At 42.9% G+C, this 21,878-nt stretch overlaps 1 protein-coding gene across 2 annotated transcripts; it reads left to right on the top strand.

Annotated features, from left to right (window-relative positions):
* The first annotated feature begins 357 nt into the window (after positions 1-357).
* Positions 358-21,816, top strand: STOX1 (storkhead box 1). 2 transcript variants are annotated; one of them, XM_081006827.1, is made up of 4 exons: positions 358-1,531; positions 14,954-15,106; positions 17,032-19,336; positions 20,324-21,816. In XM_081006827.1, exons 1-4 carry the CDS (start codon positions 1,150-1,152, stop codon positions 20,481-20,483), a joined length of 3,000 nt encoding a protein of 999 aa, XP_080862953.1. In that variant the 5' UTR covers positions 358-1,149; the 3' UTR covers positions 20,484-21,816. The 2 variants fall into 2 exon arrangements, with proteins under 2 accessions (XP_080862953.1, XP_080862954.1); XM_081006828.1 differs by lacking the exon at positions 358-1,531 and adding an exon at positions 1,616-2,657.
* The last annotated feature ends 62 nt before the right edge of the window (positions 21,817-21,878 follow it).

Here is a 21,878-nt window from a genome sequence, read left to right as displayed (position 1 = left end):
TACCCTTATGCCACTAAGTATATCCTGCAACTAAACAGCTGTTAAAGCTTCTTATTGTGTAAGAAAATGTGAGCAATTTCATATAAAGATCCTTTTAAAATCCTAATGTACTATGTCAATAGCTTCCTAAATGGACGGGATTAATTTAATGTAAGTGCAGATGTAATAAAGTACAAAAGCTTTGGAGCGTAAGATGTGCATGCTGGTTTTTCAAGAATGTAATCTTCCAGCTGGATATAAAAATATGAATGACAGCAACACAAAGTTTCTATTATGGTCATCATCACAAAACACTTCTTTCTCAATCTCAACTGTAAAAATCTCAACTAAATATATATATACACTTTAAAAAACCAACATGGTGGAAGGACGCTCACAGAACCCAAACAACTAAATTGAAGTTCAGCTCAGAATGCTGAAGTATTCTGCAAATCAGCCGAACACTTTAAAAACAATTCCCAGTTCCAAAAATCACACAGAAATAAAAAAGGAGCCAATAGCATGCAATTATCTCGTCATGACGAAGGTACATAAACATTTCTGTTCTCAGCATTAGCCCATTCTGCATCACTTGTGTTTTGTGCATGTCTGATGTGTCAAAGTATTGTGACGAGGACACTTTCTACTCTAGCAGTACCTTTGGTCTTTGAACAGCTAAAAATTGGCTGATGGTGCTGCATGTTTTTAAAGCATGATATATATACTGGCGCACAAGGTCCTGGATGGTTTTGGGTCCCAAGTGCTGAGAACCTCCCTCAAGAAGCCCTAGCAACCCGACCCTGGTGAGGACCTGCCCTTTGGCAGCCTGGCAAGAAAACGTCCGCGCGACCTCATTTGCCTACGGCCCTTCGAGGATGTTCAACGCAACTTAACGAGCCATGTTCCCGCCGCGGCTTCGGCGGCGTTTGTTCCCAGGCAGGCGCGCGCGCGCGCTCATAGGGTCGGAGCCTGACTGAAGGGGAGCAGGACCTGCCATTTCCAGAGGCGGGCAGGGGGGTCGGGCCGCAGCAGCGGCTCTCCGGCAGGCCCTGCCCACCGTGTGGAGACAGGCCCGCTCTTTCCCCGCCCCCTGCCAGCAAGGGCTCGGTTCGCTTGGTAGCGACCGCAGTAGCGGCGGGAATAACGGGCAGAGCCTGAGGCACCTCCAGGATGTCGCGGCCGCCTCGGCGCGCCGTGCAGCTGGCGCCGAGCTCTCTGGCCCTGGTGTTGCGCCGCCTGCAGCAGCACCAGCACCACGAGGAGGAGGGAGAAGAGGCGGCGGCGGCTGCTGCTGCCCCGGGCGAGCCCGAGGCGGAGAGCTGCAGCGACGAGGCGAGCGGCGCGGCCGTCTTCCAGGCGTTCCGGCGCGCCAACGCCGCCTGCTACTGGAACGGCGGTCTGGCGCGCGCCGTGTCGCGGGTGTGGCTGCAGGGCTGGCTACGGGGCGGCGTGCTCTTGCTGCAGGGCCCCGCCGCCCCGCTGCAGCTCCTCCGCGACGCCTGGCTTCGCAGGGCGCTGCGCCCGCCCAAGGGCTTCCTCATCAGGGCTGTGGGTAAGCGAGCGAGCGAGCGCGCAAAGCAAGCCGGTTGGCCAAGCCAGGGGCGCAGCTTCACCAGATCACCTGCGCAGCTGGGGCTCCGAAAAGAAGCCAGCGCGCGTGCCCAGCTCCGTCAGATTCTCTCTTGGTTCCTCCCTTTACCTTGCGGGTCCGATCCTGGCTCCGTTCCTTTCTCTGCCGGATTCAACTAGAACCGACTCCTGGACTCTTTATATGCCAGGTTTTGCTTTAAGCTGATTCTGGGCCCTTCAGGATTTTTGTTTGTTTAAGGATGCTCTGAGTCCTAAAGCACGTGTGATAGTAAGGAAGTGCGTCTTGAGCACATGCTGAGTGTTTTTCTCCAGCTCCAGACTCATGTACAGCCAGTTTTCTCGTCTCAGGGCTTCTGAGGCTAGACCAACATACCCGAGCTAAGGAGTTTGGATCTGCCCAGGGCTTGGTTGAGAGACTACTTATGTTCCAGCTACATGTGGGGTTGTATACCTCACTGCTGTTTTGCTTGTGCAGAAGGCTTCCACTTCTGTGATGGAATGTTCCTCTCCCTAGAGGACCCTCTGGAGCAGATTCTGAGGGTGTGCATGCAGAGAAAAGGGAAGTCCCATTGCAAGAGTGGGACCCCGTGCACAGTGTTGGTGATAAGCATTAGGGGTTGTTTTAAAAAGCCTGGTAGTGCCTTCTGCATGTGTAATGAACAGTTAATGTGTGAAGGGTGAACACAGACCTTAAATAACATTTGGGAATGCAACATCAAGGGACGCTGGCTGGAACTGATGAACCTGATACAGCTACCAGGTGGAATTTGCTCTACATGGGGACTATCCCTATGTGATGCATTGTGGTGTGGAATACTTTCTCTGGTACTAAAAACTCGCTCTCTTGTGTATGTTTGTGGTAGTGTAGACTGAATGGCCCTAATGAGGCACTGCATGTTAACGGTTCACTATGTAAATTCTTTTAAAGCAGCCTCCAAGCATAATCTGGGGTCTGCATGCATTCAGAAAAGGTTGCTTCCTTTCTCTCTCTTTCAACCCCTTCGTTCCATAATTCCAAACTCCTGTCCTTCTGTGTGGTGGGAAGCCCTTGACTACAGTAACTCTGGCAAAGAAACATAGGGCAAGAAGTAAGCTGTTATCCCTTAGAGGACCAAGGTTTTATTAAATAAAGAAACCAGTGGAAAGGAGCACCTGGACTAGGCATTTCTTCTTAGGCTTAAGTGATCTGAAGCAAAAAAAACCCAAACCAAACAAAAATCCTCCAATGTTTCCTGTCAGCTGGGGATGCCATTTTGACTGTAATCTCTTCATTGCCTAATACCTAATGGGTTCCTTAGCTCACAGAAAGAACCTTGCGGTCATGCTATTGTATGTAGGGTGGGGAGAGGGTAAACAAGGATTTGTCACACAATGTAGGCGCTCCGAAGGTTAATCTGTTCTTTTCTTGCTGTCTCTGTGGAGCTAGGGAGAGCATACTGCTTTTTAATTGAAAAAGAGGAAGGGTCTTTTATTTCAGAGAGAAATATGCTCCTCCGGGGGCACTCATGTGCCCTCTTGAGAAACAGCTAACTTTTTTAAAGAAAAGAAAAAAAAGGCATTCAAGCAGGATGAAAATATTCTTGTTTTAACCACTGAGATGTTAGCAATCTTTTGCCTCGCCTCAGTAAAAGAATTTTTTTAAGACTTCCTACATAAACCTAGACACTTAAATATTTATATTTGTGTGGTTTCGCTTTGGTGAATATTAATCTCCCTTGGCCCTGCAAAATGTGGAGCTTGTATGAGTTTGGTGACACCTGTGTGCATAGTAAACCCAGTATTGTAGAGAAAACATTGCTGTTGTCATAAATGTAGCAATATTCTGCCATACCCTCTGGTGTGGTACTCTTGGTGCCATATTAAGTAAAGGCAACATATAAAGGAAATGGTTACAAATGCAGAATTCTATAAACATTGTTTTAAGTTTTCACTTAACAGCTATCTCCTTGATCCTGCAATTGGATCCATATGGGAGACTCTGGTGCCCATACAGAGTCCTGCTGAAGTTAACCGCCAAGTAATACAATTCCTTCAGTGTTAGCTGTTCAGGAATTTCTTGCAAGTGGTCTCATATTCAAGTGCTGAAAATCCATTGAGAAGACGACTGCACAGCATCCTTTGTTTTAAAAAAACTTTCCCAATTAAAGTAGCTGAAAGTTAGTATTTCCAGGTTTCTTGCCTAATTCTACAACTCTGTTTATCTTAGTTTATTAATGTAGAATGAATGAGTTTCAAGAACTGTACTCGTGATGCTCTTATGTGACTTCTTATGTCCAGATGAAACAGGATGAGGCAAAAGTGCCTGATTATTTGGGAGTTATTCTCCTTCTTACTTCCTTGCTTCAGCCTCTGATTACCATCTTAATAAGGCTGAGATTGATATTGGTAGAATCTCTGGCTAATCATATCTGTAGGGGTTTCCTAATATTGTACTAACATCACGAACACTCTTAAGAAAAATGCCAAATATTAAGTGCTTCACATTTATCATTCTATGCAACAAGTATGTAAGAATGGCCAGTTCTTGAGTCAGACTAGAAGGTGGCAAGGTCAGTGGGCATAATTTAGTTTGTTGTTGAACCCCTATATATAAAATGATGAGGTGAGACAACTTAAAGCACAACAGAGGCACCTATACTTTTCCACTACAAGGTTTCATTTTTAAATGAACAATCTCCTTAAGAGTTACACTGATTTCTTCCCCGTGTCACTTGAGAAAGATTTACCTATCTTCTTGCCTGTGTGCTGGAATATTTTCTCTTTTTCTTTATCTGTTATATGCAAGAAACAGCTACCCTTTTACCCTTTGTGGTGTTTGTCATTAGTCGATAGGTATTTTATTGCAAGGGACGTGGGTGGCGCTGTAGGTTAAACCACAGAGCCTAGGACTTGCCGATCAGAAGGTCAGCGGTTCGAATCCCCGCGACGGGGTCAGCTCCCGTTGCTTGGTCCCTGCTCCTGCCAACCTAGCAGTTTGAAAGCACGTCAAAGTGCAAGTAGATAAATAGGTACCGCTCCGGCGAGAAGGTAAACGGCGTTTCCGTGCGCTGCTCTGGTTCGCCAGAAGCGGCTTAGTCATGCTGGCCACATGACCCGGAAGCTGTACGCCAGCTCCCTCGGCCAATAAAGTGAGATGAGCACTGCAACCCCAGAGTCGGTCATGACTGGACCTAATGGTCAGGGGTCCCTTTACCTTTTATTTTATTGCAACATCAGTATTTTCACACATGCATGTCCATAACAAATTACAGTTGGATTATAGCAGGTGTAGGCAACCTAAGGCCCATGGGCCGGAAGTGGCCCATGGAGGCTGTTTAACCGGCTCACGAGCCACTCCCAAACTGAGCCGCCTGCTCAGCAAGTCCCCGCGCGCTGCCCTAAACCAGTGCAATGTGGGGACTCTCTTCCATGGCTCCAGATTTTCGGCATCTGGGTATGCATAGAAGCGATTTCTGGCGCCATGGACATGCGCAGATGTGATTTCTGGCATCACGCTGCACCGGTCTGGTCCATGGAGTATCTCCGCGGGAGTGATCCGGCCCATGTCCAGTAAGCCTTGCCGACCCCTAGATTACATTACTATACTGAGGCTTCCCTTAACAAAGCACAGAGAAGGGTGCTTTGGAGTTTGGATTACTGATTATCTTGGATCACTTTTGACATGGTAATGTGGCAGTCCGTAGAGTGGTCTTAGAAAAAGGTAACAGATGTGTTATGCACAGCAGTTAATCATTAAGCAATATCCTAGTTTTATGTCAATTTACAGGCTTGTTTGAGCCTGTGGATCTGAGGTGTATACATATTACAACAAACTACCTCAGCTTATAAAGTGGTAATTATTAACACTCGCACAGGAAAAATCGGAACAATAACTTTCTACAGAAGTGAAAGCTGAGAGCTGTTTATCCAGTGAGAGTCCTTTCAGGGCCCTTCCAGACGATAGTGTGCCCCCCTCCCTGTTTTATTCTTCATAGCCCCATCTTGGTCCAGTGCCAGTGGCACGATAGCCAGCACCTGCGTGATGTACTGGGAGTGTAGCTTTGCACAGAAGGATAATATTTCTACTTCTCCCTCCCTTTTAAAAGGGGAAGATATGAAGTTCTGCACTAGAAAGGCAGAGTGCATAGCTTCCAGAAAGTTAAGGAAAAAGAAACCACAAGGACCTCAAAATTGCAGAGCCCTACTGGCAATACCTTTGTTTCAGTGTTAGAAACTCAGATAGTAAGCTAATTGCCAAATTGCACCTTAAACCTGGGTTATTGTTTAGGCACCATTTCCCCAATGCTGCTGCTGCTGCTGCTGCTGCTGCTGCTGCTGCTGCTGCTGCTGCTGCTTCTTCTTCTTCTTCTTCTTCTTCTTCTTCTTCTTCTTCTTCTTCTTCTTCTATTAACAATGATGATAATAATAAATTTCTATATCACTTTGTAATTTAAAGACAAAATCTCAAAGTGGTTTACAGCACATTAAAACATCAAATAAAACAATACAGAATAAAACAAATTCAAGCTTCAAGGAAAATATTTCAGACCCTTCTCTAAGTGACATGTTGCTTTCCCCATGTTTATTTACTACATAATTTATATAGCTGCCCCATAGCAGAAGTACCCTAGGAAGCAAGTGTGGTGTAGTGGTTAGAGTGCCGGACTAGGACCTGGGAGATCAGGGTTCAAATCCCCACTCAGTCATTAAGCTCTCTGAGTGACCTTGGGCCAATCACAGCCTATTAAGATACAACACAGGGTCGTTGTAGGGATTAACTGAGAAGAGGGGGTGAGCCATGTACTCTTTGGAGGAAAAGCGGGATATAAATGCAATAAATAAGCTCTTCTGCTAACCTGCTTAAGAAAGCTGGAGGAGCCAGCCAGATGGAGATGTCAACCTGGCATCCAGAGATCTCCATATGGTTGCAATTGGACCCGCACCAGTCGCAAAACGTGCCTGGCACCTGGTGCCTGGCTTATTTCTAATACTGCTTTGTTTTTTATGTTTTGTGGGCCATGGCGATATCCACAGAGTTCTCCTGTGCAAGCCTCATTACGATGCTCTTGTGGCATTCCTGTCTACAAGAATAGGATTTGTGCAGGACATTCCACCGCTGTCCAGGCAAGCCAAGCCAAGGTGCTTTTCCCACACTTTTAATTTTACAACAGTTGAAAATATTGTGCTTTCAAAGCTCAGGACTAACATTAGAGCTACATACCAAGCTACACAGGACAGACTCCTTTGGCCCAGTAAGCCATCTCCTCCTCTTACATCTGTTCCTTTGTGTTTTCCCGCTCCCTGTGATGTCTTTCATTCCTGCCTCATTCCATAAAAACATCCAGTTGCCTGTTGAACACGTTCCTGTGACTTGCCCCTGTGGCTTTTACCTTATAACGTGTTCCATATGTTTGCTGGGCTTTGAGTGAAATGGTTTCAATTTAAACCTGTGGTTCCTTTCACTAACCACCCCCACCCCAAATATATCCTTAAGGGCAAGAACAAGGCCTATGTTATATAGGAGCTTCAGGAACACAATCGTTTGCCGCTGACTTTTGTGCCTCATATTTTGATTGCTGAGCCCAAATAATCCTTCCTTCCTTCCTCGTTTTAGCTATTGCTTGGTATCGTGTTCTAGGTATTCCTGCGTATCCTCTGGAGTATTTTGGTTTTAGGTTTCTTCAAAAATCAATGGCCCCTTTCTGTTGCTGACACAGTAATTTAAAAGATATCAGTCCTGTGAGATGGCTTGTGCTTCATTTTCCTATTCTGCTACGCTTTCTTAGTCCTATTCAGAATTAGGACTGGTTCATATGATCACTAACCACACACACAGTTCCTTTGCCTTGCCCAGGACAATTTACTTGTGCCAAACTGAGGACTCCAGCAGAGCCACAGAACAATGTGCCTAAGCATACTTTGTGTGTGTGTGGTGGAGCTCTCTTAAAATATTTGACATGGAACAATAGAAGTAGGGGTCCCCACAGAAAAGCAACCAGTAATGTGCTTAGTGGTTACATAAGCCAGCCATCTTTTGATACAACCTTAGTGGCACCAGATAACCTTTTTTGAGTTGAGGGGAAAACAGTGAGTTATGTAGCATGGCCTCTCATTCTCCTTTGTTTTCTTGGAATGAAAGTACAGCAGTAATTAGGGAGGCCCAAGTGCAACTCTCCACTTGGCCATGAAGCTCACCAGGTGACCATGGGCCATTCATCACCTCTCAGGGTAGCCTTTCTTACAGGACTGCTATGAGGATAAAATGGTAATGGGGAGGAGGAAACCGTGTGTGCCATTTCCAGCTTCTTGGAGGAGAGGAATATAAATTAAAACAAGAAATTGATTAGCCTAAAAAGAGAGAAAGATTGTGCAACACACTGTTTCCTTCAGTACAGGCATCCCCCCCACTTATGTGGGGGTTATGTTCTGGGCCCCTGCATGCAAAAGTGAAAATTGTGTAAGTGGGGGAGCATCCTCTAAACATAATTTAAATGCCCTCTCTGCATTTAAATCCAGCTTCCCTTTTTGACTGCAGCCCATTGTGTTGCACTGAACTTTTGAGGGTCCCCCAACTTTCAGTTTGTTTTGGGGGAGCACGAGAACCAAGGTTGGAAGGAGTGCCAGAAGATACCCTATCCCATAACACTTTAGATCCTAGCCACTATTTGTGGGGAATATTTATATGTTCATGAACCAGTTCTTTGCCCTTCTGTTAAAGGAACTGAGAAAATTTTCACCTGGTTAAGAATTAACCACCTTTTAATTGTCTGGTCTTGAAATTAAACCTTTATCTACAGAGGATAATAATTAAAAGGCAGAAAATTAACAGATGTCAACTAGTGACCCTGTAATTAGTACTGGATTTAGGTTATTGATGATAGATGATGTTTGTGGTATGTTATGCTTAATAGTGAAATTGGTGCTATATGCCACAAAGGCTTGTTGTTAGTAAACAACTGTAATGCTGTCTTGGTTTGGTTTCAAAGTTGGGAACAGGTTTAGAAACGGCCCCCTCCCTGGTCCAAGTAGCACTGGCAGTGATTGATTCAATTTCAGTGCCAGTTTTTTAATATTCATCTTTCATAATTTCTGTTTGAAATAAGATTTTGCCAGTGGCCACCTTTTAAATTTTATGGCATTTTCTGCAATAGTTAAAAAAACCACCATAAAACAAGTAATGGGGGGTAACGAGGGGGGGTAAGAAAGAAGTAATTGATAATGAGGGAAAGCGACAGCTTTGGTAATGGGAAATTAAAAAGTGTATCATCATTTTGAATATTTGGGCAGCATGTGCAGTCAGGAGCATTACAATGGGATGTTAAAATGCAAGGGAAACGTGTGTTTTGTTAGCAGCACACCTGAGCTTTGCTTAAATGCCGAAATATTCATGAAACTTGTTCTAGCCACTTGTTCTGTGGGACGTGTCGTCTACCAATACTGCATGAGCTTAATGAGGGATGGCAAATGAGCAGACGGTTGTGTGTTTTTGTGCTGCTTGGATTCCTTCCATGACTGCCTGCCTTTCATCCGTGTTTTGAACCCACCTGGCAAACGAGCATAGGTTTGAAAACTCATGGCCCATTAATGCTGGACTTAAGAAGTCCTGTTTTGTTTTGAAAATCATTCATAATCATTTCATGCATTCGTACGTTTTAATGATACTCTTATGAAAAACATCATCTGAAATCCACAGAATATCCTTGTAATGGATCAAATAGTTGCTGAAACACTCTTTCAAATACTTTTGCTAATGCTGGTTGCTTCTGCCTCATTAAAAGGCTAGCCAGGGAAGGCCTGCAAGCAGGTCAAAATGGAAACAACCAACCCTGTTTGTTCGCACCATGTGGAACTTAAGAGGTATACTACATCGTAACATACTGTCTAAGCTCCTGAATTGATCTGAGCCTTCTCTTTATGCTGTTGGCAAGAACAACATCCTGTGACAATTAACAGAGTAGGGAGTTTGTTTTAAATCTGTGCTTCTTGGTTTGAAATAAAACAAAACTAACCAGTTTTGGCCACAGGGAGAGGTGGCAGGGGGGGGAGGATGGGGATGAAAGCCATGGTCTTTAAAAAGTAGGTGGGGGTTGGTTGGTTGGAAATTAACTTTGAGCATCAGTCATTATTCACCTATTTAAATCCTGAGTTAATCCTATACTCCTGTTAATGGAGGATAAGGATTTATTTGATCCATTTGACTGGTGAGGCAAGAGAAAGCCAGTCACCTAATAAATCGCCTATCACTGCCAGACAGATCTGTGAATACTCTCATTGCACCTTTTCTCTCTCTCCCTTTTAATTAGCAGATGAGTTAATAAAGGACTAAGTGTGTGTTGCAATCTGCAGCACGATGCCATGCCATCATATGTTGATGTAATCTAAAAATGTGGAATTAAGCATAAATACATTCAAGCAAGCAATTGAACAATGGTCAAGGTAGTTGTTTAACAGAGCAGAGATGCCCAAGTAGAGTCATACCTCGGGATGAATACACTTCAGCTTAAATATTTTCGGGTTGCGCTCTGCGGCGACCCGGAAGTAACGAAGCGCGTTACTTCTGGGTTTCGCCACTCACGCATGCACAAACGCTCAAAATTATGTCACGCGCATGCGCGGAAGCGGCAAAACGCGGCACGCGCAGATGCACAGTCCCGTCCTATGCTCGCTTCAGGATGCAAATGGGGCTCTGGAATGGATCCCATTCGCATCCAGCGGTACCACTGTAATCGATTAGGCTTTGTTCTCATACTTCTTTTATCACAACTTTAATAACTGAAATGATTGCAAAAGCATCCTTATCTAATACATGGTGCTTTATAAGTCATCAAATCCAGTTACATCATGGTACAGTAGAAAGTTTTGGTTATTTTAATTTACTTGGATGATCTGGTGCCAATTAAAAAAAAAATTAATTAACAAGCTTTATATACCACTTAATCATGAAAACTAAGCGGTTTACATGAAACTGAAGTCAAACCTAACTTATGTAGCAGCTAACCAAACACTGCAGCATTGAAGAGAATATAGTGGGAAGGAAGCTCATAAGCAGGAATTTTGGGGTTTGCCATTTATCCTAAGCAAATGGACTCTACAAAGTTGAAGTCCAAGGCAGCAGTTAAGCAGTAGAATAAGGGACAGGCAGAGCAGGAAGGAGGGCAAGGTTGCAGTGAATCGGTCCAGCAAGTTGCTGCAGAAAAGTCCTAACAGTGATCACCAATGGTCCGAAACTGGCCTGGAAGAATTTACAGCTTCATTTAAAACTCCTAGCCAATTGGGAGACTTGGAGCTTCTATTTAATATGATTCCTCATTCATGAAGCTCTTTGAGTTACAAATTCAAATGAAGACTTGCTACATTATTAAAATACTAATTAAATGTGGCCCAAATCCAAAGAAAGCTTAATATACAATTGAAATCAGGAGGACCTGTTACTTGCTGCTATTAAATGTCCCATTAAGTTCAATGGGACCTCATAGTGTGAGTTTCTTTGGATCTGAGTTCAATGCAAAACATTGTGTTAGAAGAACTGGGGCAGTGGAAGTACTAGAGGCAAAAGGGCAGAGGTCTTATGTAGAATGGAGCATTTTTAGAAGAAAGGAGGACATTGTCAAGTTTGTGCTCCATCCTGATCTTCAGTTGTAACCCCCCACCCCAGGAAGCTGGTCCTGTAAGGAATAAATTATTAATTCAGATGTCCAGATATAAATAAATAGAAGCACCAGCTCCTCAAAAGATACAATGCACAAAACGCAATTTCACAAAGTTATACAAATGTCTACAGCCAATCTAAAAACAAGAAAGAGGAAGCTACACTTTACAGAGCCATCCTTTCCCTAAGATTCAAAGATTGCTGGAGAGTGTTAGGATAAGGCAGAAATGCCTCTCCACTGGTGGAAAGGAGTTTTGCCCAGGAGGGCAAGGGACATCTACTACACCCACGAAAAGCTCCTCTGGCATTGCCTGCAGTAGCTAACATGAGGGCCTGAAATGACATTCTGTGGGCTGGAATCAAAGGAGTCTCTTCATTCCTCCAAGAGGCTTCAGGATTGGGTTCATCAACTACACCACATTGATGCTGTCATAGTCAATTCTCCCTCACTGCTTTCAGTGGGGTAGACGGCTTTACAAAATATGGATTATCTGGGCCAAAAAAAGAAAGACACCCCCTCGCAACATGTCTTGCTTTGTAATTGGTTGACAATCTACCACTTCACTCCCACCACCACCACATATTTATTATATATTTATTTTATTTGCCACTTTCTACCCAAGTCCGAGTGATTTGCAGCAGTAAAATTAACACAAATACGGTTCATGCAAGTACAAAAGTTAAGATCAATAGCGGCACACTAAAAGTGACCATTCACTAAAATCATCCTGCCCTTTTAACAGGGAGTGCTCCACCTTTCAGCTTATAATGTCAAGTTGCCACTGATGCTTCCAGTTACCATCTGGCAGGAGCTTATATTTCTCTAAGCATTTATTGTTTTGCAGTGGTCCAAATGACATAATTAGCAACCCGTTGTGTTATGTGACTTGGAAATCTCACCACCACATTTCAAAACCTGTTAGAATTCGCCTTTAATTTCTAACGGCTAGGGCTATATTTATTCCTCACACATACAATCTAGCTGTGGCTCTCTGGTAGTGTCAGCTTGCTTCCTTTTCTTTTTCGAGAAAAGTTGCTTGTCCTCATTACCACTCAGTGCATAAGGGAGGTGCTCCAAAAGGATCTCTTAAAATTGGGTAAATGGGTATTAAAATGGAAAATATGATTCAATTAAAAGTGATGTACCTGGGACAAGAAATCCTAACTTCACTTATGCATTAATAGAGTCTGGACTGGTAGTTCCTGGCCAGGAAAGAGATGTTGGAGTCATGATAGCTCAGGCTTCCTCAACTTCGGCCCTCCAGATGTTTTTGGCCTACAACTCCCATGATCCCTAGCTAGCAGGACCAGTGGTCAGGGATGATCGGAATTGTAGTCTCAAAACGTCTGGAGGGCTGAAGTTGAGGAAGCCTGTGATAGCTGAATGAAAATGACCTATTTATCTTTGTGCTGCTGATGAAAACTGATTTAGACTGCACACTTACCTGGAAGTAAGCCTTATTTAAAACAATGGTACTTACTTCTGAGAAGACGTGTATACTGTTGCTGGGCGCAAACACAGCAGCTGCTTTTTTGGAGGAGGATAATTTAGTGCAAGGGAAGCGAACAAACAAAAACCTTTATAAATAAATAAATAAATTCACACACACCACCTCTGTGGCTGCTATAAAGTAAAAAACAAACTGTTGTGAGATGCAGTTTTAGATCTTCCAAGTCTCCTGTAATTTACTCCTAAGCATAATCAGTATTGTGAACTACCAAGTATGTTCAGCTTTAATAACCTTAAGTTAAAGTTGAGCTCTAGTGTACAGCAGATCTGTTGACCATAACAGATATGCGCCGACTCGCTCTACATCTGAATCGGAATGTTGAAGGGAAGACAGAAATGTGCTACCTGCCCAGTGAAGGCACCATTAATCCAGCAACACTCAAGTTACAAGGACAGAACAAAACATCTTTTTATGTTGGTGAAGCGTATCTGGAGACTTTTTGTTCCCTATGTTTTGTTATCTGACTCTTGTATTGCAGATGACTTTCCCACATTGAGTTTTGGTATATGCTCTGAAAATGCGTTCTCGGATTTCGCATGTGTAAACAATTATCTGTGTTTGAGTAGACTGGTAAAATCATTTGAGGGTCAATAATACATGAATTTTTGGCAGGTTGCCTAGGCTGGAGTTTGTGAAGTTCTTTTTTTTTTTAAAGTTACTTTGCTCACTGTAGAAGTTGAGCTGTATTTTTGCAATCAGTGGGGCTTGCATTTGCTGTACCTGATGGGTGCCAGGTTCCTTTGTTCTGGGCCAAAACAAATATTTTTGTTAAGCTTTAAATATATTGTTATGAGGAGGGCCATGCCAGGAGGTGTGTTTCATTTCTGCCACCACAGAATGGTAAGCACTATATTCCTGTTGGTAACCAACCAATAATTGCTAGGTGCATGGGTTTCTGGTGCCAGGTCAGCATATTTATAGGATTGTTGAAGCAGAGATATGACTTTATGTTCACATTTGTACAGACACCAAACTAGATGTGTGGATACACCAGTGAGTGGAATACTTTCTAAGTAAAGATGGTACTTCTGAAAGCTGATGGTACAGACTTGTGCAAGCAGAAGTCCTCATGCAGGGCTTCTGCTGATGGGACTTGTTAGGTGCATCCTGCTCAAAGTGTTTGCAATCTAAAATAGCTATGGATATGAACAATGACCCCAACTGTTGTGATGTGTGTGTTTATCCCCTATACAATTCATTTGTGTAGATTAACCTTTATAAACAGATAATCTTGATCTTTCAAGATGCCCTTTCATGATGGGTCCTGCTGTGTTTGTTAAGCTGAAAAAAAGAGGGCTTGTGCAATGTGTTAACAATAGCCCGAGAAGTGTCATTGGGAAGAAATTATGCCACCACACATGCTGATGCTGGTCTACCTTTTGTCTGGAACCTTGGCTTTTCCTGGAAAACTAACTTTGTAATACTGTCAAAGATAGAAAATAGCCATTTTAAGGTGTGCTTTGCAATAAACTGTGAAACCAGCTTTTCCATTTACAGTAACTAGCACCAATGTTATACTATTCACAGTGTTTTTTTCTTGAATTCCCATTCCACACAAAGCAAGCTGACACTGATTTATACACCTGCTGGTAGTAGCTTAGCAACGTCATAGAGGACATTCTTAGGAACTTCTCTAAACACATTCTGTTAAACAGAACCATTGCCAGTTGTAAAACAGAGGTCAAGAAGTGTTTAACAACTTCTTCAAAAGGGACTGTTGTTTATTTTGTTGACTTAAAGAGAAAATAATCCTAAAGAGACCTTTTCTTGCCCTAGCTGTAACACAAGACAGCTGTTTCGAGTAGGCTACATTTAATTTAAACCTCAATTATATTGCATTACTCACTGAATCGCATAAATGTCTTGGGAAGAGTCCTGTAACACCTTCTAAAATGTTTAAACAGACTGAGTGTTTCACATAGTTCCAAGGAAAACTTAGTGTTTTCACTTCATATGGTATGTATTTGGGGAGAAACCAGAGAACTTAAGTGATGGTCTAAGCATCCGAAGACACATATCTGCCTGCAGTATCTGCTTAACATGCTTCAAGATGTTTGTTTTTGAGCTAATAATTGCTAAAATGGCTTTTATTTCTTTAGAACTATGATCATTTATCCATCATGCTGAAGCTAAAAGAAGCCAACGGTTTGAAAGGGCAATGGGGGGGGGGGGAGAAATACTGTATTCCAGAGTACAAAGGAAGTTCATTTCTTTCCCCCCCCCCACCCCTCTCTATTCCTTTTAGGAGATGTATCTCCAGTGCACATGAATCCCATTTCACAGTCCCAGTTCGTTCCTTTGGCAGAAGTCTTGTGTTGTGCTATATCTGATATGAATGCAGCTCAAATTACCGTTACACAGGAAACCTTACTGGATCAGCTGGGGAAACATTACCCAGGTAATCTGTTAAATCATGGGTTGTTGACACTTCACATAAACATTGGACTCAAGGGGGTTTGCAGCTAGCAGAGTGAAAGAATGCATGTTGTCTGGGACCAGGAAAGCAATTAGAATTCCCTTTGTAAATCAGCAGATGAAAAACAAAACACAGGATCTAAGTGTTCTAACTCACACTGCATTACAAATCCGGGCTGCCAGCTTGCAGTCATCAAAATTCATGGGGGTTGGGGGGAATTAAATATCAGGAGCATAAAGATGGTTGTGTGAAAAGAATGTGGGCAAAGAATATACCAGATGAGCAAACCTACATGATACATGTGTTTGTCACAGTAACACTTTCCATTTTCAGTATATTATATTTACATCCAAAAACTTTTAAGTAGTCTTTAGTGGGTGTATTATTTTTTTTAAAAGATCCCTCATTAGGCAGCACCCAGGTGCCTAATAATATCATATCCAACTTTCCTTCACACTTGAGCACAGGAATGAGAAGCCTGCGTCCCTCCATACTTTGTTGGATTTCATCTCCTATCAGCTGCAGCCAGCACAGCCAATGGTCAGAGATGGGAGCTGTAGTTTAACAACATCTGGGGGGCCACAGGTTGTGTTCCCCTACCCCAGCTTTAGCATGAGTGAGAAACAGAACCCAGGATGAAGCAGTGCAGATATGAGATGGGTTGATTCTCAGCGGCTGAAACCACTAGAGATGGAGCAGATCCATACACCTCTTTTTACTTCCCCATCATCAGAATGAATGGCAGCCATTCTGTGTGGCAAAAGTAGCATGCTGGAGACAGCTGTAAATACTGGCACTGAATGGCCTGGCCCTTGTACACTTTGTGTCTGCAGCATGGAGAGCATGCAGGAACCTCCCCGCAAGAGACTCCTGTGTCAGTCTTCCTTCCATGTATGTCCCACACATCATAACTGCAGGCAGTTTGCTGATTTACAAATAAATGGATGTTATGAGGCTTCACCTTTACAAATCACCCTTTGCTGAACTGGAGCGGTAAACTTGCCTTTTGCTTAGTCTAATTGAGGGAAATGAAGTTGTGGGAGGTGGCTCAATGAGTTTAGCTACATCTGTGCAGAATGTGCCTTTCCCTCCTGGACTGTGGCAGAAATCAGAACCTGACTGCACTTCCACTTTTGGGTCCAAGCACTTTTCTTGGCTGCAAATATATTGGCAAACTGCCAATTCTGCACTTTGCTTTGCTTTGCTTTGCTTTGCTTTGCTGTACTGCAATGTACTGCTCACACTCTTGAGTCAAAATTTGCTACTAATCTGAAGGGAATTGTAGGATGTCAATGCTGAGTAAGCCTCCTTTGCCCTACTAAGTGTGTTTGCTTCTTAATCCTAAAAATGGCTCAGTAATTTGTGTGGGAGGGGTTTCACTAGCCATGCTGGGGACTCGAATGAGCCTGTAAGGATTGATGAAGGATTTTGTCTGCAGGTCACGCATTTGAAAACCCTTCTGTTTGGAAGCATTCTAAATGAGTATTTTATTGTTCATGTTTTAAAGCAACCCCTTTAGTGTGTATTTGCTGCCCCCTCTTGTCCAACCGGGAGAAGGCATATTGCCTTTAGCATTAAAGGAAGACAATTGTTCCATATAAAAATCTATGGTGCATCCATATGAATAAGTTAAAGTCAGAAATCAGTTAGCTGTAAGCAATCCTCCCCCCCTTTTCCATTTGGAAAAACATTGGGGCTGCAGTTGTATGTGCACTTACTCAGGAACAATTCCCATGAAACACAACAGTAATTTATTCTGAGAAAGCACACACAGGAGCAGGCTATAACAGTGGTTTACAGCATAAATTTGTTCTGACCCAGAAATGTGGTAAGAGTTATAAACTATTTTTCATATTGACTATGCCACAGAAATGACTAATATTATACTATCATCCCTTTTATTCTAGGTATTGCAACTCCCACACATGATATTCTATATAGTACACTTGGGATGCTAATTAAAGAACGGAAGATATATCACACTGGGGAAGGATATTTCATAGTGACCCCAAATACCTATTTTATCTGTAATAATGCTATGAAAAACAACAAGAGGGTCCTTTTGGAAGATAATTGCCCTCAAGAGCCTTCTGTTACATACCTTGTAAGCGTGGAAGATGCTGCAGAACTTCTACAAAATAATTTCCCTATTGCATCCCATTGCAGATCCTGCCATTGTTTCCCTGGGCAGACTGCAGTCAGTGAGCAACATGTCAGCCCTCAGCCTAATGGGAAAAGTCAAAAAGGGTCTTGTGAATCCAGATTTTCAGTTCAGAATCAGGCCACCAATACACTTGTTGAGAACCGTTCCTGTGAAGCTGCTCACTATATGCAGTCAGGGAAAGAGAAGGAGAAGATTAAGAAGTTTGGTCTTAGCCTTTTCTGGCGCAACACTTCCAAGAAAGAAAAACCAAAAAAAGTGCACACTTCATTTTCCGCCCAGTTTCCTCCTGAAGAATGGCCAGTCAGGGATGAAGATAATTTGGATAATATCCCACGTGATGTTGAACATGAAATTATCAAACGCATTAACCCTGTGCTGACTGTGGACAACTTAACCAAGCACACTGCACTGATGCAGAAAATAGAGGAGCAGAAAAAATATATCAGTAAAGGAACCTCTACAGAAGTGTTGACAATGAAGCACAAACATCTTCCCAAAGGGTTCACTCAGAAAAAACAAAATAAAGCTGCAAAGCATCGCAGGAAACTGCAGTCCAACAAAGAAAAGCACGTTAATAAGTCAACAAGGGAGTTTAAAAGTGATGACCAAATACCAGCTAATAGCAAACTGGAAAACTGTATTGAACATCCATCATCTTGTATTACAAATGAAACTATAGTTTGCAATCAGCAGTTGTGTGAGGATGCAATGAATGTTGAATCTCACTTTATATACAAAAAAGAAGTTACTAATCCATTTAAAGATATTTCTTGTAAAGGGAATAAGTCAGCGAAAGGACATAGGAGTCAGAAAAACTATGATGTAAAGTTCGGAGCTCCAAGATCAGAGAAGAATTTCCCACAGTCCTGGTCTCTGGATTCCTCAAGAACTGTGGACTGTAAAGCTAAGCAGTCAGCCAGCATCAAATGTGATGCTGAAGACGACAAAATGAAACAGTTAAATTACCTACAATGCAAGGTTTTACAAAAAGAAGTCAAATATAGTTGTCTGGAGGAAAGTGCAGCTTGCAAAGGTAATTTGCATAGAAGGGCAACCCCAAACAGTATGGAGATGCAGGCAGTGTCTAACACCTCTGCTTCATTTGTGGATGAAGTAGTAGTGGAGAAAACGCATCCTCAGAACTCCAGTCAAACTCACCAGTGTGATCAAACTGGCTTGCTGGGTCAAACAGCACACCAACTAACTGATACCCATCTTCCCAGTGAGGCAGATGCTCAACAATTTAAACAATCTGAAAATATTGTTGCTCACAGACAAAATGACAATTTAAAGAGTGAGTGTACTAACATGAACAAATGGCTTGAGTCTGTTAACCCACAAAATGAAAGATTCACTTATGATAAACCGACTCCGTATCAAGAATTGGATGATGCTAACACTTGTAGTTCTCTATATCATGGTGATGAAGAGCAACATGATGTGGATTTGTCCAAGCTGCAGTCCAGCCAACTCCCATATAATTCTTCAGATACAGGGAAGTGGAACAGCATAGAACAAGATCTGGGCTCAACTGTGTTGGGAAATGGAAGTGTTAATTCTCACTTCTCAAGGTACAGAATTGATACAGATGGCGTTGGTCCCTGTGAGTGTGAAGAAAACGAATTCCTTGGTTTTTCTAGATCTAAGGATAGCTTAAAAGAGTATCAGAAGATGAGCCTAGAAGGAGGAAGTTGTGTGTGCCACCAGCTATCTCAGTTTGCCTACAAAAGCAATGAAGAGCGAGAGGATGTTTATGAACATGGGCAGACACCTGATACTGCTGAACCCTGTTTGTTTGATTTCTATGATGTGCATGAGGCAGAGACCAGAGTTTGGCAGAAGTCAGTAAATGAAGTGGGTGGAAAATTAGCATCCTTGATGCTGCCACCAAAAGGCTGGGAAATTAAGACAAATGATACGAGAAAGCAACAGTTGTTGGATAAAACTGATGCTGCAGTTCTAGATCAGTGTGTCCAGTATGAGCAAAACCACTTGGAAGGGATGGGAAACCACAGCATAACAGGAGACAGCGGAATAGATTCTCCAAGGTAAGAACAACTGTTACAAGTGACTTTCTTAAACACAAAGAATGTTAATGGTATTTCTTGTACACATATGTGAATCGTACTTTAAGGGGTTTTTTAACAGGGCCTTCAGCTCTGCACTGGAAAAATGCAGATTGCCTATTGGCATAGATAACTCTCAACTCTGTTCACATGGGCCTTTCAGGACCTTGCAAGGCTGGGAAAGCACAGTCCTATAATGAAACATGGCATTTTCCTTGTCCTTGAAGGCAAGGAGTCCTCATGAATGCTTGGATAACTTTGCCCACTTAAACAACCTTTTAAATACAATGCTATAATTGTCACGTGTGTATGAATGGTCAAATCATGTATACCACTACCAAATTCTGAATGGCAAAGGTAGGCCATTGTATTCAGTCAATTCTGATGTAAGGGACCTTAAGAAATGCCCAAGTGTCTGCAGGGGATGGCAGGTGGTAGTACAGAGTACTCTTACTGCAGCACAGCAGGTGGAAGAAGTCCTCTTCTCAGTACTGTCACTGTACACTTGCTTCTGTTGCTCAGGAACAGCACTGATAAAGAAAAGCGGGAAAAGGCAAGAAAAGGCCAGGCAAGATATCTCAGTAAGTGGGTCTGGGTAAACTGTCGAGTTAAATGATGTATACTATCCTTCACCAACCTGGTGCCCTCCAGATGTTTTTGGCTGTGGCTGATGGGAGTTGTAGTCCAAAACATCAGGAGGGCATCAGGTTGGTGAAGGATGATGTATAAGGAACACTTGCTGGCTGCATCATATTATGACTCCATATTCCTTACCCTTCAATTGAAATAAATACTATAATTTCCATAATATTCTTGAGCTGATTCAAAATAAAGATGACTTTTTTGTACTTGTGTGCCACCCAGTATTTCTTTTAGTAATTTATGGAGAAATAAGTGACTCTGAATGTTTGAATATGGAAAAATAGGTTTCTTATTTAATCTTCTGTTTTACAAAATAATAATTTTTAGAACACAAAGTCTGGCATCTGCGAATTCTGCCATCTTAGATGGACTGAAGAAAAGACGAAGTTTTCTCATGAACTTGGAAGGCATAGAGAAGACTATACATAATGGAAAGACTCTGACACGAAGCTCCTTGCTTCAGTTAACTCCAGTCATGAACGTTTAATTTTTCTTATCAGGTTTTGATAATTCCTTTGTAAATATGTTAATATATTTACTGTAAATTCTTTGAACTGTCATATACATTAAAGTAGGTAAGATCATTATATTCTCGTAATAAGATGTATTAAAACTTTGTAATAAGCATTTTCCCCCAGTGACTTTTTCTAATGTTTTATTTCTAGTAATAAATTATATTGCAGAATTGATGATCTCAAGTTGCACTTCATTCCGATTGTCTCCACAAACCATTTAGGATGCCAACTTGTTCCAAGAGTCCCATGACTGTGCTAGATCAGTCCAAGCAATGATCCTAAGGGTATTTACTGATGCACCTCAAACCAGGAGTTAGTGCGCACACACATACGCATTCACACAAACACACACCCTTAGCTGTGCAGTGATTCCAGTGAATTTGGTGGTCAGGATAGTAGTCCCATCTTCACATAACACAAGTTTATTTCAATTTGCTGCTACAAGGTGAGATGATGGCCACTGGCTCAGATGCGTTTTAAAGGGAATTAGGCAAATTCACAGAGTACAAGTCTAGCTGATTTTAGCCATAACAGTTAACTAGAATATGTGTGTTCTGAGGCAGTGTGTCTGAATACCAGCTGCTGAGGACATACAATATAGAAGAGAGCTGTTGCCTGGTTGGTTACTGTGGGAAGCACTGGAATGCTGGGTTAGATGTGTCTGAGAAATTCTTGGAAACTTAAGGTATCATTAGAATCAAGTCAGCTTAGGAAATACATGATCCTAAAAAAGGAAGCTGCCTCTCTGCCATAGGAGCCAACTCCAAGGGGCGGAGGGGTCTTTGCTCCCCAAATAGAATATTTGAGAGGACCAGGCCCCCTCCAAAGTCGATGGGCATTGCCATTCAAACTGTATGTGTGTGTGTGCCTCATCCTGTGATTCAATTATGCGGGGAAGGCTTACCTGGGCCCTCTCCATATTTTATTCAAGTTGCCCCCCCCGCTCTGGGCATATGCAGAGTGCAAATTCTTCAGCGAAGGGCGGGGGCGTTTCCTTACCAAAACCCTACTCATTTTAAAGTTTTGACTTTCGGCTACTTTAAAGGGTGGGAAGTGGGGTGGCGGCTGCAGCACATAATCAAGAAGTGGGGGGGGGGTGCCAGCCCAGTTTGATTCAGCCAAGTTGCCACATATCTCTGCAAATTCTTTTCACCGCTGGGATTTACTGCTCGGCCTCCGGCGGCAGCGACAGAACTCGGGCCAGAGGGAAACGGTGCGGAACGGTACGGAAACCCTTCGGCTTCACCCCCGAGGCCGCCCTCTTGCCTGCCACCTAGTGCGGCGGCGACAGCAGAGCCAACGCGGAGAAAGACGGCGATGACTCACCGAGGGGGGGAGTGTCCGTTTACCGCGCTTCACCTCAGGGG

This window comes from Podarcis pityusensis (genome assembly GCF_964106645.2).
Source record: "Podarcis pityusensis genome assembly, chromosome: 5".
Taxonomy (NCBI): Eukaryota; Metazoa; Chordata; class Lepidosauria; order Squamata; family Lacertidae; genus Podarcis; species Podarcis pityusensis.
The sequence above is the reverse complement of the archived record's forward strand: the minus strand, read 5'-3'. Positions and strand labels throughout refer to the sequence as shown.